Here is an 18,391-nt window from a genome sequence, read left to right as displayed (position 1 = left end):
CTTGCCTGGGATCTCCTAGGAAGAATCTTTATTCCCAACAATTTACCTCTTGAATTTTAGCAGGTAGAGACTATATTGCCCACTTTTACTCCAACATGTGACTTCTTTTAAAAAATATTATAAATGGTTCTCTGGCCTTCATTGCATATTGAATATTTCACTCCAGGTATCAATTCAGAGAATTTTTTACTGGGTTAACTTTAACACAAAATTTTGTGCAAAGATTAAAAAATGTATATAATTCAAGTTAGATAATTTGGCATTATTTTGAGGCTGAACGGCATTATATAGGAAAAAAATCTACAGATCCCAAATAGCTGGATTGAATTTGTTTAATGATTTTTATAAAATTACATAAGTAATTAGAGGATAAAGCCTCAAAATGAAATTGGCAGATACAATTTATTTCAGAGTAAGATTATAAATTGGAAATAACTGCAAGCTTCAAGGGAAAGTTCTCATTTATTTTGTAGTACATTTAAGTCCTATAGTATGAAAATTTTTCTATGATTCTTTTGAAGGTTGAAGAGATCAGGATTCACTTGGTACTATAGACGAGGATTGCTTTGGCTACTTATTAGTTTACCTTCAACATTTTGGCCCATATACAAAATGTATACAATATTAGAGGATAGGCATCAAAAAATGAAAAAAAATTTTTTGATAAAGTGAGCCTTCTTCATGACTTCTTTAATACTAACTCTTGAAACCATTGAAACCATATAAATCATGAATGATGAACCTTGATTAAGAAAATTGAAAGGCAAAATTAAGAGAAACTCTCAATGAAAGCAAAATAAACAACTTGTTTCATGCATAAAACATAAGTGGAAAAGAACTGCTCTTCCTCTTCCTCTTTTTTTGGGAAAGAGCTTGCATTAGGAGTCTGGGCAACCACCTATATATTTCTCAGTATTATCTTGGGAAATATTTATTCTATTATCTTCATTACTTAATTTCTCCAACTGTAATGAGAAATCACAGAGGCCAGCCTGAAGTTTGTTGTAAGTAAACAAGTCAAGGAATATAAATGTGCTTTGTGAACCACCAAGTCATAGATGCACATAGGTGTACAAGGAAGGCAGGACACTGGTGTTGGAGGCCAGGTTGCTGCCCATCCTTATAACCTTGGCAAGCACACAGACCTCTCTGAGTTTCAAGTTTCTCCCATCTCCACGAGATTGTTCTGCATGACTTTTATGGTCCTTCCCATTCTCGACTCTTCCTTCATTTCTAGATTACATCACAGCTTCATATAAGCATACTATTTTTTTTCAGAATTTGCCAAATTGTACATTTTGGATTAATAAGATCATTGCAATATGTATCAGATTTTAAATTTTTTGGTTTTTTCCCTCACTGGAACAAAAATTATTTTTTATGAGAAGAAAAATTCCTACAGTTGAGTAGACACTTGCATGAAAAATGTTGAGTAGACACTTGCATGAAAGCTGCCCCCCAACTTTTTTTTGTTTTAATTTTTTTACTTTATGAAGCCAATTTTTTTGAAAGACCATATTATGTGCTATATTAAGCATGTCATAGTTGTAAATTCTAATAATGATACTTGCTACTGAAGAAGAAACATGCAGAATTGGAAGCAAAATAGTACTATAATAGAAATCTGAATCTATCTAAAAATAATTAAACTAATTCCACATGTAAAGGCAAGTTTCAAAGGAGTAATATTTTTGAAACAAAAATTCAATAAGTGGTTAAATGGGCAGAGTGGCTGTCCGGTATAAGAAATCATATGGGGTTTTGTGTGGCCAGGTGCAGGAATTCATACAGACGTGGCTTTTAGATTTTATTATGTAGAGATATTTTAAGAGAAGCTAGGCTTAAGTGTGATTTTAGACTTCATAAAACTTTCGGCTTTACTGGAGATCACTATAGAAAAGGAAGAAAATCAAAATGTTCTCAATGTATGTACATGCCACAGCAGGTGTTTCCATATCTATTTTATTTGATAACTTCCAATCACTGAAGGAGATTTTAATGTCAAGTAGTTGTTTGTCAATAAATGTGCCTATGCCTGGAAATAATTTTAAAAATCTTTGTAAGGAAGCAGATTCTTTTTTTAGGTCCAGATATTTTCTCAGAATGACATGGAGTCTGGCTAAATCCTCTATGTAGAGGTAAATCATGCATGATAATATCTGGTCATCTTCATTGTCTACGTAAAAACAAATGAAAGTTAAGGTTAATTTTTGATAAAGTGAATTATGCAAACATAATGTACATATTTATATTTGGCTTTGGTGATAAGGCAATATAGAGAACTCGTGCAAGGATTGTGTGCACACACACACATGCACAAAAACTCAAGCACTTTTTCTGCCTTGTTCTTATTCCTTTCTGAGAGCAGACTCCTCAGTTGAAATAATGTAAGTTTTCTCCCCAATAGTCTGCTCAGGAAAACGTCTATTAATACAAGTGTTTCTAAGCAAATATTTCTGAAACGTTGACAAATGTCTTAAATCCAGCAATGACAGCATAATGAAGGGTATGTTGTTGGGAAGAACATGCTCATCCAAAGTAGAAAAACTACCAGTTAAAAATCACAATACATAAAAAAATATTTTTCAAGGATAATTGCCATTTACCTGATAGGTTTTTCATAAAAAATTATAAAATATTTTAAAAGAGAAAACAGAATATTTCAATAACTTTTGTTTTAGTATATCTTTACAATCAAGGAGTTGGACTATATACTAAGTTTTTAGTTTTAAACTCTACCATGCTATGATTTTAGTCAACATAGGAAGGTGTTAAAATATGTCCCACTGTTTCATTCAAATGGTAATAGAAAAGGTGGTTTAAAATTGTATGCCTGATAATATAATCCTTTTCTTTTATAGGTAACAAAAGCAAGTCCCAGGGAAGCAATGTGACTACCCAATGGTACCCATCTATTGGGGCATCAATGTCACTGCTTCCAAATCTCTCTAATCATTAGATATTTTGCTTTCTTGTTGCTGTTGTTATTGTTTTATTAAAGACTCCAGATTCCCACCCTGCACCCTTGGAAATTCTGCTCTAGTAAATATGAAATGAGGTCAGGAATCTAATTTTTTTTTTAAAGAAATCCTCAATATTCTGACTTGTAGTTAAAGATAGGAACTACAGATCCACATCAGACTACCTGGGATACAGTGATAGAGGGGAGCAGGGATGTTGCCCAGTTCTCGGGCAGTCTTTCCACTGTGGCATAGCAGCACCTTCCAAGCGGGTCTATTATTGTATGCCAAAAACTACCATTGTCCTAGTGTTTCCCCACTTCTAGATGAAAAGCATAAAACATAAATGACATCAGTTGGCATCTAGGTTACTTGTCTCTGATAGGTTTCCTATGGAAAAGGATATTCCTGAAAGAAACAAGAATTAAATGAGTGTATCTAAACACCAACCACAGAAATATAAACAATTATAAGAGAATATTATGAGAAACTATATTCCAACAAATTGGACAACCTAGAAGAGAGGGATAGATTCCTAGAAACATATAACCTACCAAACCTGAAACAGGGAAGAAATGGAAAATTTGAACAGACCAATTACCAACAAAGAAATTGAATTAGTAACCAATAACTCTCAACAAACAAAAGTCCAGGGCCAGATGGTTTCACAGGCGAATTTTACCAAAATCTAAAGAAAAGTTTATACCTGTTCTTCTCAAACTATTCCAAAAAAGAATGGATCTATAGCCTTTACTTACCATCTGCTCCATCCTCACATTCTAGAAGTTTAATTCAGCTCAACTCCTATAAACTCTCCTTATTGGAAAGTACAAATCTGTCCATCATCAAGCAACAGTCTTGAGCATTTTAAGGCAGTCTGGGATTTGGAAATTATTTACTTTACCTCAAGTCATGATGTATAATGAAATGAATTACTCTTAATTGTTAGAATATATCATAAGAAGAAGGTCATGGGTGCTTATGTCACAGGAATTTCTTAACCTTTCTGGTAGTAAAAGAAAAGCTTACATAGAAGTATCTACTAACGAAGTTGGTTTTATAGAGAGACCAGAGAGAGCAAAGGTGCTTCTAAGATCGTCCATGTAGAATTCCAAACACCTCAGCATTCATACTTCTTTCAGTTCTCAACATAGATCTTACATGTTCACTGTGTGTAACTGTGGCCAAAATACACATTTCTGTTCCTTATCCTACTCATGGATGCCAAAGTTTACTTTAAGGCTTTTTTTTTTTTAATGTAGCACACTATAAGAAATATATTATAATTTGGCTCTCAATGAAATATCATTTCTAATCTTCCCTGTTAATAAAAAGATGAATTAGCTTTTTACTACTAATTTTAGAGAAAATTAGAAAAAAAAAAAGGAAATGACTTACCTCTAAATATGACTTCAAATGAAGGAGCTTAACTAACAGCTTACTACAATTTAACAAAAAAGTAGAATTCAACATAACTGAATTTATTTTCATATCCTATTTAAGGATTATTTGTTACTGAAGTTGACAAAATAAGTTCATTTTTAAGTTCTGTTGTTTCTAAGGCAGTCTCATGATGTGGCTCTGGGGATCAAGTACACGGTTAAAGCCATAATAGACTACCAAATGATATACAAAAGATTTTGTGAACATTTTATGTTTGCTTTGGAAGTCTGATCTATTAAACCTGTGACAATTTTATTTATTAAAAGAATAAACAAGGAGATTAATGGCATTAGTCCATCCTTACATTGGTTAAGAAACTATGAGTTGTATATAGAAATCTACCAAGTGTTATTAATGTGTATAATTCTTATTTTTCAATGTAGTTGGGACCAAGAAAGTGGTTAGTTAATATATGTACCTCAAATGCCTTAAGTGGATACCTATTAAAAGGTATACAAAATAGAAATAGTACTGTATATTTTCAAAAATTTTAAATAAACACAAAGAATATATAGGTATACATATTATAATTTCAAAGTCAACACTAGCACAGAAGTTTTTCTTATCTAAGTACATACTAGGATACTTCCTGTTTCAACACATGCACCTACAAACACATGGCCATGCACATAACCTTGCTTTCTGCCACTTGCAAGAAAGATAGAATATACAATATAGTACATTGTTTTGACTTAAATCATACTGGCAAATTAATGAAGATGGCATTAAAAAATTCTGATCTAAGAAATCAAAATACAGGAAGATAATTATTCCATAGATTAAAAACACTGAAGACTGATGGGAAGTTAAGATTTAAACTGTCTGTCCCAGTGATCTTGAAAGACAGAGAAGAGACCGGATTGGCTGTAAACACTCAGAATGCTCTGTTTGGCAATTAGGACTTTTGTCATCTAGCAATCCAGGCCAGAGACTCAGACCATCGATGCTGCAGATTGCAGAGAAAAGGTATAGCTGGGGGTAGTTCTCTGCAAGGCGGGGGGCGCCGATGGAGATCTCGAGGCCCATCTGGATGGGAGACGGCGATTTGCTGGTCTAGCAGGTCGGGAAAATCCTTTTCCAGGTGAAGATTTCGCTGCCATGGATTCCTAGGAGACAAAGGAAGACATTTATCTCACTATACAAGCACAAAAAATGGGCTTAATATGTTATGGATCCCAACTACAGGGTTAATGTATTAGCATATTTATAAGCAAGTAAAAGCATCAATAACTAAAGAGGGTAATTGTCTAATATTTGTGGTCTTAAATGTTTTAATCAAAGCAGTTCATTTTTAATATGGAATATGACATTTGATAATCTTGTAGATCTTTTCACATTGCCAAATTTTAATACAACTGTTTTAAAACAACAATTTTTTAAAACGATGAGTTCAGGATTCAAAAGTTTATGTTAGATAAACTTGATGATGGAGCTCTAAATGTTTCTTAGAAGGATATTAGGATATTTTAGTGTTATTAAAAACAAAAAGCTAATAATTCACAGGAGAAACTGTGCTCATTTATGTCAAGTTTTTGGAACTTTCAGAAATCATAAGCAAAATTGCACACAGATCACCAAATGATTTATCTGATGCTATCTTTTTTTCCAAGAGCTGTTGTTACTATTTCTCAAGTTTCAAAGTTATCATGAACATATTTTAAAATATAGTTTTATTATAAATGCTAATAAAGAATCACTATATTGGTCATTATCTGAAGACTTAAACCATTTCCTTCCTTTCCCTTTCTTTTCTTTCATTTCTTCCTTGTTTTCTCTCTTTCTATTTTAATGGAAGAAAAACATTCTTAGACCCTTGCAATTAAAAAAATTCACGTGCCTGGGTGCCTCAGTTGGTTAAGCGTCTTACATTGGCTGAGGTCATGATATCTCAAGGGTCCTGGTTTTGAGCCCCACTTGGGACTCTGGGCTGACAGCTCAGAGCCTGGATCCTGCTTTGGATTCGGTGTCTCCCCTTCTCTCTGACCCTCTCTCACTCACGCTCTGTCTCTCTCCCTCTCAAAAATAAATGAACATTAAAAAATATTAAAAAAATATTTAAAAAATTCAAAAGGGGCACCTGGATGGCTCAAAGTGTCCAGCTGACATCAGCTCAGATCATGATCTTTCAGTTTGTGAGTTTTAGCCCTGCACTGGGCTTGCTGCTGTCAGTGCAGAGCCCGCTTGGGATCCTCTGTCCCTCTCTCTCTCTGCTCTTCCCCCACTTGCACTCTCTAAAATGAACAAACATTAAAAAAAATTTTTTTTAAAGCTTCCATGACACATATTATACCAGAGTATTATTACTGACCTTCTTAACAAAGCCTGTGCTCTTTCAGCTGAGATGGGTAGTGAGGATGGTCTCTATTCTTATGACAATAATCTGCATTTTCTTTTTCTCTCTTTGGAATCTTATTTTTTTAAAATTTCCACCAGCAGCAGGGTGAGGGAGGGGATGAAGAACTACTCTTAAGAATCTACACTATAGGACCCCTCCCAAATTCTCGACCAGTGCAAAAATGTAGCGGATCAATATTTGGCTGGTTATTTTACAACACATTTCCTTTTGCCGTCTGAAGCTATAGGGCTTTCCAGGTATTTATGGGCTCAACTGAAACACAGAGAAATACAAAAGCAGGGTAATTATTTGTACCTTGTACAAACAGGCAAGGTTTCTGATAAAATAGATAAAAACTGATGTTTTTATTTATTTTAACTTTATTTCTTAAATGGGCTTCACGCCCAGCATGAAAGGAGGGCTTGAGCTCACCACCCTGAGATCAAGATCTGAGGTGAGATCAAGGGTCAGATGCTTAACGGACTGAACCACTCAGGCACCCCCAAACTGATATTTTTATGGAGTCTGAAAGCCATATAAAAATAATTTTTTTACACCAGAAGAAGGCAACCTGCATAGCTTAAAACTATGCTGCACACACACTGCATTTTGCAAAACTAGGATTTTTTGAAGCATTAGCAAATGATAACAATATGTCACCATGTAACTTTTTGTAAATCATGCATAAAAAGGGACTGTTGGAGAGCTCTTTTTTGTAAACACCAATCTCTTCCACCTCTTTTTCTCCCATAACTAACAAAGAATATATTCTTTTGCGAACAAATTGGAACAAAGAAAGAATAACTGTTTATTTAAATACTTATTTTGGGGGAGCAGTTTTCATGCTAAGGATTTACACAAATAAGAATGGCCTTAAAAAATTTTAAGCTATAACATAATTTTATTTCCATGTACTGCCTTTCTGCTCCACAAATAAGAGAACTCTATGAGGCACTATTTTATGATGTGTTATACCCATAGTCACATTCATGTGACTAATCCCATGAGAAGGAAAATGAATCAAATGCTGGGAATGACTGCAGTAATCATGGCCAAGAAGTGAAAAGTTATTTTAAAAATATTTCCAATACTCTTTTCTTAAAAATATAAAAACTTTAGAAGAATAAAATTCTATAAACCAATCCATGCATTTTTGGAATGTTTTTTCAAGAAAGAAACTTAAAACAAACATTTGATCTTCTTGAGGTTCTTAAGCCCATTTATTTTACTTATGTTGTCCCATTTCAGAATGTTAAAAGAGTTGTCATGTACTATTCCCAGTCTTAAAAACTGTATTTTAAGAAGTTCATGTTGAGTTACAGTCCTAAGGTTTATGCTTATTCAGAAATAAAGGGTTGAAAAGTTAAGAAGATGCCAAAATATGTGCCTACATTTTATTTATAGAAATGGGCAATTGACTGAACTCTGAGCCACTGCTAACTATGGACACAGTTCTACCAACATATGTTAATTGTTTTCTCACCTCTGTTATCTTTTTCCAATCTACTCGTCGTTTAACTTGCTGTGCTCCATACATAGCTGTGTTTTGCTGAAGCTCTTGTTCTAATTGAAGTATTTGTAAATGCTGACTTAATGTGGACCCACCACTGACATCAGAATTACATCTGGTCCAATTATCCTGGAAGCATTTAGAATTTTGCAATGCAGGCCCTGTTGACTTCTCATAGGTTTTCAGCAGCTTTTCCACAACACCATAATTTGACTTAGGATCAGCTGATCTTGGCCGGCCAGACAAATTACTTGGTCTCCAGTCATGCTCTTGGAGCATACTCCGATAACTGCTAGGACTCATGTGTTCCTGCATTTGTCTGACGAGGCCTGTTGTGAATTTTTTGGTGGGATTGTCAGGCACATTTTCTTTGGGCACAGGCACGGGCACGTGGACACTGGTTTTCAGAATATCAGACACATCATCATTTTCTGATATGTTACCTATATGAGTAATTAAGGTATCACAGGGCTTAGGATCTTCAGATGATTCTGAGTAGCTTTGATTTTGCTGTATTGCCTGACAATTTCTATCTGTTCTAAATACAATTCTGTTAAATTCATCAGTCTTTGCTGCCAGCTTTTCATTCCTAGTTGTCCTCTTAAAGTCACAATTGAAACTTCTAAGTGACCCACTGCTCTCTGTCACTGAAGAGCTACGGTCACTACTTATATGAAGATCAGGATGAGATTTAGCAGAATGATCTGGAATCATCTTTTCACATTTTGGCTTATTGGGAGTAGAGCAGATTTTCTGATACCACAATGTAGAGGGACTATTTTTTGCACTGATCCCTGTGTCATATGACCACATGCCAAGTCCAACACTTTCATCACATGGATGCTGGTTATCTATTTTGGTTTTGGGTGCCAACAAAGGGAACATGATACCATCTTTCAAAGTCTTCCCTTCATTTAGACACAGCTTCAAAAGGAAATCAGGACTGTAGTTCCTTTCACCTTGACCCTCTTGGGTCACGTGGCTGTTGTGGTCTAAACTGTCCTTCAAACTTTCATGAGCTTGTTCAGAAAATGAGCTGGGAAAATTTCGAGATGTGCTTCTTGGAGGAGGAAGTGGTGGAATTTCATTTCTTTGCAGATCAATTGTATCAAATTCATATTTTTTCATAGAATTGCTTTGGAGCGCATTGGAACAGCTCAGATTCTTTCTATTTTTCTGCTTTTCTTTTTCTAAATCAATTGGAAGAATGCCCTGGCCATCGTTGATCATGTGGTCTCTGTGACGCATATGAATTACATTGGGCATTTCCTGAAGAAAAGAATCTGACTTCATTCTAAACAATTATAAAACAAGTTATATTAGTGATAACTTTATTTAGGACAAGTTCTCAAAAGAAACCATGGCATAAGCAATGAATTTCTGCTACAAGGACTCACAACTTCCCAAACAGCATTTTCATATAAATTCTCTAGTCAAAACCCCCAAGTCCTTTTACTGTAGGATCAAGTCCACCTCTCAGTACTGCCCTCACAGCCTACATGGTCTGACCCAAACTATCTTTCCATTACATTCTCAAATTGTCTCTTACACTTAGACTATACTGTGTAGTCTCTTGAGTGTCTGCTACTGGGATTTCCATTTCTGTGGGTTCTCTCCAGCCATTTCCTTACCTCTGCTCTACCTGCTCAATTCCTATTCATTATGTCACGTGAGCTCAAGTTCCTTCTCTTGACTTTGAAATGACATTCTAAGCTAAGAAGTATGACAGAAATCTGAATAAAAGTTCAGTGAAACATAAGTATTACCAAATGGAAGATGTCATTTGGGCATCATGTGGGCAAAGTGAGCCACAATAAAAATAGGGTGGCTCTTCAAGGTATAGGGAGCACTTTGGTATGGATGGATCATAAAGCAGAGGGTGGAGGATGAAAGAAACATTAAGTTACATTGTAATGTATTTGAATTACATACTAAGGATTTTGAACTTTCTTCTAAAGTTTATGGAGTAGCAAGGAGAACTTGTATACCAGGTGTGGTTTGTAAAAGAAAATTGACAGGTGAGTCTTTTCTAAGTTTAATCAAAACAAAAAACCTAAATATAGCAACAATATAAATTCAACAATGTCAATTAAAGTTAATTGATCATACTGATAAATATAGATAGTATTTATATTTCTTCAACTTGTAAAGTATTATGAAACAGATTACAATAAAGTATAGATAAATACTTATTAGTAGAGAATGGTAGGCAAAAGTGAAATGGGCAGGTAGAGGGCAAAATTATGTATAAAACATGGTTATATGAGAAAATCTATTGAGGTCAATACAAAAATTCTTTCTGAACTTTTTTTTTTTTTTTAACGTTTTATTTATTTTTGAGACAGAGAGAGAGCATGAACGGGGGAGGGGCAGAGAGAGAGAGGGAGACACAGAATCTGAAGCAGGCTCCAGGCTCTGAGCCATCAGCCCAGAGCCCGATGCGGGGCTTGAACTCACGGACCGCGAGATCGTGACCTGAGCTGAAGTCGGACGCTTAACTGACTGAGCCACCCAGGCGCCCCTCTTTCTGAGCTTCTTAACAGCTAAAGAAAAATATGGGTATACATTGCTGTTGCTTTTTAAGAAAAGCACATTCCCTCACTATGAGATAAATATTGATCCTAGAACAATCTCTCTTTACTTACCTTGTAGAGCATACCAATTTATTTTTCAATTTGGTGAAAACTTACAATTATATAGGTGCTTCTAAATTGAAACGGCTTTTTAAAATATCATTATATGTGTGTGTACACATATTTACAATATGTTGTGTTGAGAATTATGTATGCTTCCATTATATACCAAATAAATGTAGAGAAATAAACGACTCTTAGGTATAAAAGACTGCAGTAGAACATCATTATATAATTAAAATTCCACATTGTTAAGTCTGACATGTTTTACAGGTGTATTTAACTGGATTAGCCCAGCTATAGGCTCTTCCACTGGCCAAACACTCAAAATGAAAAAGAACTACATTAGAATATAGTTGTTAATGTATTATGCATAGTATATCTTAACCAAATACCAAAAGAGTACAATATTCTTAACAAATTACAAAGAATGAGAAGATTTGGTTTAAAAATCAAAAACAGAGATATATTCAATTAAGGTTTTTATTTCCTAAGATAACAGACTTTAATAACTCATTGTTAATTCTCACTTAACAAAGTGTAAGGAAAAGGCAGTTGGGATTCCTTAACTGAAAACAATATTTTTCTTGATTTTCTGATATGAAATAATCATAGATGTACCAGCATACCTTCTGTGGTTAGACTGCTTTCGGATTTCCTCTTGAAAGCTGTATAATTCTTCACTAACTTTCGCAAGTTCTTCCAGAGCCTTTATACATATAAGCAATAGCATGTTAGCACTTTGAAATGTAAGTATTTCTTCAGAAACAGTTCTAAGCTAATCACAGTCCTACTTACTGTGTTGAGGGCGCCAGAACAGCTCCTGTCCTCTACCCTGGAAGGCCTCAGGCCAGGGCACGCTCCACATTGTTTTTGGTTATCTGTGGCCAAAGGATCCATAATCCCTACTTTTGACTTTTTTGTTGCTTTTTGTTCCTTACACATTTGATTTCCTTCACGGAGTAAGCTCTGCTCTGTTTTATTTTCTTTTTCCAGATCATCCCCGTGATTCATCCCTGTAAATTCGCATTGTCCTGAATTGGGGTAATTTGGAGAAGATTCCACCACTTTATCTTGAATCGCTTTTTCACTATCATGATCAAGGATCTTAGCACGTTCATTCATGTTGATTTTCCTCCGAAGCTTTACTTCATGGCAAAGCTGTAAGGAAAGCAAAGATAAAACTTTTTCTCCCCCTAGTTTACTTTGTCAATTTTTTTTGATACTAAGCACACCATTCTGAGTTCTCTTTGCCATTTCATGATATACTGCTCTGGGGTATTAATGTTCATGCCTCTGAGTAGTGCTTCTCAAATGTGATTAGCCAGAACAACTTGGGTGAACCATAAAGACTAATTTTAGTAGGTCAAGGTATGGATGGTAATTTTTGTATCTTTGTGTAGAAATCAACTCTGCAAAAATTAAAAACAAACAAACAACTTGTATCTATATAAATGTATATAGAGGTACATCATGATGATGTAGAAGCACTGTTAACCAAGTTGAAATGTCCTGAATCAATTACTGGTCATGCTCTCTAACTGCTTTCAGAGAAAAGCAAGAGTTTAACTGATATTAAAATGATGTTTTAAAAATACATGATTCCACTTGTATGCCAAATAGTTGACAATATCATGTGGATATCATGAAATCAAAAGAAGTTTCCTTTGCAAGTTGTGTTGGTGCTACTGAAGTATTACTAGGAATTACTGAGATTTTTTTTTAATAGCAACCCTATACACATTCAAAAAGGATTTCTCATCCTGATTAAAACAAATGTGACCCTGTTCTATGTGATATTAGAATTCTAAGGCTTTGATCATCTATTAATCTATGTTAGAGTGGATCCCACATTATTTCCCTTTTTTTCCTTTTTTTAAAATTTTTAAATTTTATTTAAATCCAAGTAAGTTAACACATAGTGTAATCATGATCTCAGGAGTAGTATTTCTTTTTTCTTTTTAATGTTTATTTATTTTGGAGAGAGAGAGCATACAAGTCATGCTCTCTAACTGCTTTTGGAGAAAAGCAAGAGTTTAACTGATATTAATGCTTAAAAAATGCATGATTGCACTTGTATGCCAACATTCCAGTGTCTAAATAGTTGACAATATCATATAGTATGTCAGTTCATTTCATTGCCTAAGTAGATATTGTGAAATCAAAAGATGTTTCCTTTGGAAGTTATGTTGGTGTTACTGAGGTATTTACCAGGTGAAAGGGTGGGCCTACGCCAGCCGACTCCATCTTGTTCTGTGTCCTTCACCTTGACCATGCGTCCTCCCCTTGAGTAACCTCCTGCTCACCTGCCTAACAGGACTCTGACCCTTCCCCAGCCAATCGGCTGAGGCCACAGCCATTATCTCACCAACTGCCCCTATGTCCCAATAAAACCTTTGTCCTTTTGAAACTCGCTCTCTCTCCCAGGTATCTCACCTCTGCGTCGGTGCAGGTAGGGGATTGAGCTCGAGCTAGCTCGAATAAAGGCTCTTTGCTTTTGCATCGGACTCGGCTCCCCGGTGGTCTTTGGGGATCACAAATTCTGGGCATAACACTAGGTATTACTAAGATTTTTTTAATGGCAGGCCTATACACATTCAAAAAAGATTTCTTACCTTGATTAAAACAAATGTGACCCTGTGCTATGTGATATTAGAATTCTAAGGCTTTATTATCTTTCAGTCTATGTTAGAGTGGATCCCAAATTCGTTCTTTTTTTTTTTCTTTCTTTCTTTTTAATGTTTCTTTATTTTTGAGAGAGAGAGAGTGCTAGCAGGGCAGGAACAGAGAGAGAGAGGGGTCACAGGATCCGAAGTGGGCTCTATGTTGACAGCAGGGTGCCTGACGTGGGGCCTGGACTCACGAACCGTGAGATCATGACCTGAGCCAAAGTCGGACACTCAACCAACTGAGTCACCCAGGTGCCCCCATCCCAAATTATTTCTTGATGAAAGTTTAGTTTAATCTGCAGGCATGCACTCAGCTTACCCCTAAATAGAAGAAGTGGCTTTCTCCTCAGGCTTGAGTTGTGGGAAAGCTTGGCAAATTTCAAAGGCTTCTGTCAGATAACTATTGAAGCAAATGACTACATTTTATAGCCACAACCTATATCTACAGACATCTTTTAGTCAAGGAGTATAACAAAAGATTTATTGCTGCTCAATATTTACCCAAATCTCAGATGAAGGAAGCACTAAGCATAATTGGTGTCTGAAGGATATACAATATATTTATTTCCAAGGATACTTACATATCTATCATTGGATAATCTCAGGATAACATCAAATTATAGCCATGATTCAATTGTTTTAGCCCTCATAAACTTACTTGTTCTGAGCTATTGTGAGCATTATGATTTGGGCTGATCTTGAGAGATATCATAAGAAGCAACCCACAAAAGTTGGGAATCCTTAGTTGTTGAATCTAAGGATGCTTATCATGACATTGGTGACATTGTTCTTTTTTTTTGAGGAGCTATGGGTGAAAAACAAAATTGCTTTAGTTTCAAAATCAGGAACAAAAGTGCTATTTCTGGGAAATAGGTTTGCTTGTTCTGAATATTGGGAAATATGTTTCTGACAATTTTTCTGTTAGTTACTAGAAAGGCTAGCTGCATGCATTTCACATAAAATCCTTCTGTCTTCATCTCTTTTTTTTTTTATTTTGAAATACTTTACCTTATATAACATTTTATATCCCACTTTAAATTCTCTTGAGATTTAAGTGAGGTATGGAGAAGCAAATAATATCATGCTATTGATGAAAAACAAATTTATTTTGTATAAGGAAATCTGTGTTATTTCATATCCAAAAAATTGTCAATGGTTATCTGATTATTTGAAACAAGGCAACAAATAGGAAAAATTGCAACATGATTAAAAAAAAAAAAATCCCAGGTATATAAGAACTCTTTCTAGGGCTTCTATTTGGATTAGTCCAGGTTTCAAATGATCCAAGTACGTACATGTTGGTTCTGCAATAGCAAATGCAATGATTGTGGATAGTGGCTGAGCAAAGAATCATTAGCATCTTAATACACAACACTGGGTCCTCTCACTAGAAGATATCACTTGGAATCACTATGGTTACATGTGCACATTAGGGAATCTAAAATTCTCTAGTACTTGGCTTAAAAACTTGTTTCTGAATTAATACACAGAACCTAGTGATATATGCTAAACAAATACAGTCTGTTATGCTTGTGGCATGTTATATAATTTTTTCAAGTGTTGATGTTTTGTTTTTTTTTTTAACTTTTTTTTCAACGTTTATTTATTTTTGAGGCAGAGAGAGACAGAGCATGAACAGGGGAGGAGCAGAGAGAGAGGGAGACACAGAATCTGAAACAGGCTCCAGGCTCTGAGCTGTCAGCACAGAGCCCGATGCGGGGCTGGAACTCACGGACCGTGAGATCATGACCTGAGCCGAAGTCGGACACTTAACCGACCAAGCCACCCAGGCGCCCCTCAAGTGTTGATTAATTTTAGTTTTAAAAAATGTCTTGATTCTCTGTGACATGTGAAAATACTTTCCTCCTGTCTTCATCAAAATTATTTTACCCCCATTTGTAGCCTGTAAGATGAGTATATATTTTTTTGAGTAGGCTGCACTCCTAGCGCAGAGCCCAATGTGGGGCTCAAACTCATGACCCTGAGATCAAGACCTGAGCCGAGATCAAGAGCTGACTGCCCAACCGACAGAGCCACCCAGGTATTCCAAGATGGTTGTATTAAAAGTACATTCTCACAGGCTACAAAGTTGGAAGTAGAAAAATATATATTAGAATGATAAGGGGAGCACAATGTTAGTATTCAGGTATTAGAAAGCATTGTCTATCAGTATTCTGGGGTAAGCACATTATCCAAACATATTCTCAGTAATGGAGCTATATATTTCACACTGTAAGACATAAATAGCTTACAGTTACTATCCAAGATGAAGAAAAAAATATTACAGCCTTCTATCTCCTTGATGCAGAAAGGAATAGTATTTCTACAAACCATCATCCTATTTTTAAAATATGTTTAATGCCTACTAATCAAAAGGGTAATATTTACCATAGATAGAATTTACAGAGTTTTCAGAATAATTATTTGACCTTAAAATATTTAACCAGACAGCAGATTATTTTAGCTACATGGCTTAAACAATAGGCTAGACTAATCCTGACTCCTTTAAATTTTTTTGCTTTAATGCTAGACTTATCTGAGTTACTAACTGACTTTCCAAGCCTTTGGGAACTAATGACCCATGACTTCAGGTTTCTGTTTGGAATTTTGGATTCTTATTTGACTTAGACATCTCCTTGTTGATGCAATCTCAGTCTTTGGGTAAACGAGTTAAGAGAGTAAGCAAAACACATTTTCTAAACTATAGAGGTATGAGCAGTGGAGTCTCCTTTTAATATAATCATGCACTACATACCTGCCTTCTCAGTTCTAGGTTACAGAAACAGTTTAATAGCTACCCCTTTTAATTTTTCCTTGCAGTGTGCCAATTTATATTTTATTCACAACCAATTACATGGCTGTTAATGAAAAAAATATTTGTGCTATAAACACATAAAGCACCAGCTTTGATTGCTTGTGAATAAAGGCCAAAGAGTCTGTTAAAAATAATCACTTAGGCAATGTGCACAAACCATATAATACCATGGATGTCACTAGAAGAAAGCAAGGTAAGTATAAATAATTTTGTGTTGAAACAAGCTTAAAAAATACATCAATGTAAACACTTAGAGGGAATATTCCAGGGCCAACAAGCTGAGGGATGGTTAATGGGGATAAAATGGCTGTTTGTATCAGAGTCACGGCACGTCGTATTTCATAACCCTTTCCTCACAAACGTGCCAATAAATCCGGCACATTTTGCCAGATTAAATATCACGCCCGCTGCCATTTTCTGTTTGATATATGGCACTCCTTTTGACTATACTGACTTATCTAATATGTAATTTCCTTTAGTAGATATCATCCATAAATCATCTCAAGAAAGATCTGTATTTTAATGCCCAATTTGTAATATATGTTCCACCAATTATGCCTTTCTTAGATTTTCCTCCTGGACCCTGTGTTTGAAAACTCATGCAAAATACATACTTCACTTTTGATACCAAGGCACTTCAGTCAGAAAATAATAAATTGATATACTTTAGATTGACATTTTAAGTCCTTAATTTTCATGCAGGGCTATAAAAAAGCATAGTCCTTTGGATACCACTGGATAAGGTTCTGCTATTTTTGATCTAGCAAATATCACTGAGACATGCATCTCTTAGGCGGAATAAGGAAAAGAGAAATAGTTTCCAATACAACACAAATTTGAAACAGAATTTTCATTCTGAGCTTTAAGCTTCAATGTATTCAAAACAAATCAACTTGTACCTCTTCTATCTTCTTCTGCATGATTTTCCATTGACTCTCCCATTCCTTCCTTTCATTGTCAAACTGGTCCAGTAACTCCATCTTTTCCTTGTGCCAGTTAGTCTCTGTGTTCTCCCACTGCTTATGCAGGTCCATGGCAACCGTGTGAGTGTTAGTGAAGGGGTATTTCTGCTTGTCTCTGCCTTCTTAACTGTTTCTTGGAAGCTTGGAGTTGTTTTATTTGAAGCAGTCCCACTTGCCTTTAAAATAAAGCCTAATATAAACATAACAAGAAAGAGTTCCAAATCCATTTGCCTTTTGAAAACACATTATCATTTTATTAAGAGCCATGACATAAACAAACCATAGGAACACTGCCCTTAAAAGAAGAGAGGAGATGATTAACAATCTGCTTAAGAAGGACTAGCACAGTCAAAAAGTAAGTATTGTCCAAAGAATTTTTTTCCCCCTTTCTGAAATCAGACAGCAAAATTAAATACATACGTGATATGTAAGCATTCTTTTTAACTATCTAATCTAAAGATGGAATTTTTTCTGTGACTAAGAGTGGTAGTATGAAATTCAACTGTATGGCCATGTATCTACACAACCGTGGTAAATTCTACTGCAACAGAATTACTCCTTTTCTGTTGCAACCAGAATACATGTTTCTATGAATTAAAGTCCTGAAACAGTGTTGGACTACAGTTTCAATTTTATATTCAGAGTTAAAGCCCATGCCAAATGGGATTATTGTATTAATAAGAAACCTGAGTTGGCAGTTGATCTGGGACTGATGTATCAGCAAAAAAAAGGACAAACTAAATCATAAAAATATCTTCATTATTTTACTTCATCAAGGAAAATGTAAAAACAACAAAGTTATCCTGGGAGCCACATGTTAAAACTTATCTCTCATTTTCTTCTAATGGACCATATATTCAAATCTGTTTAGGCTACTGAATACAGAGCACTGAAGAAAATGGTTTGCTCATTTTGCAAGGATATCCTTGATCACATTAGGCTGTGACTGAAATAGATTTCTAGCTTTTAGGGTATGCGTGTTTAGGGTTTGAAGATGGAATTTAAAATACCACATTGGTAACTTTGTTATAAGTCATCTAAAATTTCTGAGATTTAGTTTATTT

The 18,391-nt window shown here is 35.2% G+C and overlaps 1 protein-coding gene across 2 annotated transcripts; it reads right to left on the bottom strand.

Annotated features, from left to right (window-relative positions):
* Positions 1–318: 318 nt before the first annotated feature.
* On the bottom strand, positions 319–17,399 carry KIAA0408 (KIAA0408 ortholog). 2 transcript variants are annotated; one of them, XM_019418291.2, is made up of 5 exons: positions 17,265–17,399; positions 11,680–12,042; positions 11,511–11,590; positions 8,222–9,542; positions 319–5,509 (listed from the first exon to the last, which is right to left on the bottom strand). In XM_019418291.2, exons 1-5 carry the CDS (start codon positions 17,397–17,399, stop codon positions 5,336–5,338), a joined length of 2,073 nt encoding a protein of 690 aa, XP_019273836.2. In that variant the 3' UTR covers positions 319–5,335. The 2 variants fall into 2 exon arrangements, with proteins under 2 accessions (XP_019273836.2, XP_053760488.1); XM_053904513.1 differs by lacking the exon at positions 319–5,509 and adding an exon at positions 6,789–7,011.
* Positions 17,400–18,391: the final 992 nt, after the last annotated feature.

The sequence above is a fragment of the Panthera pardus genome, unplaced genomic scaffold (assembly GCF_024362965.1).
Source record: "Panthera pardus isolate Hobbes unplaced genomic scaffold, ASM2436296v1 HiC_scaffold_17, whole genome shotgun sequence".
NCBI lineage: Eukaryota > Metazoa > Chordata > Mammalia > Carnivora > Felidae > Panthera > Panthera pardus.
Note: the sequence above shows the minus strand (reverse complement) of the source record. Positions and strands in the feature narration are given on the sequence as shown.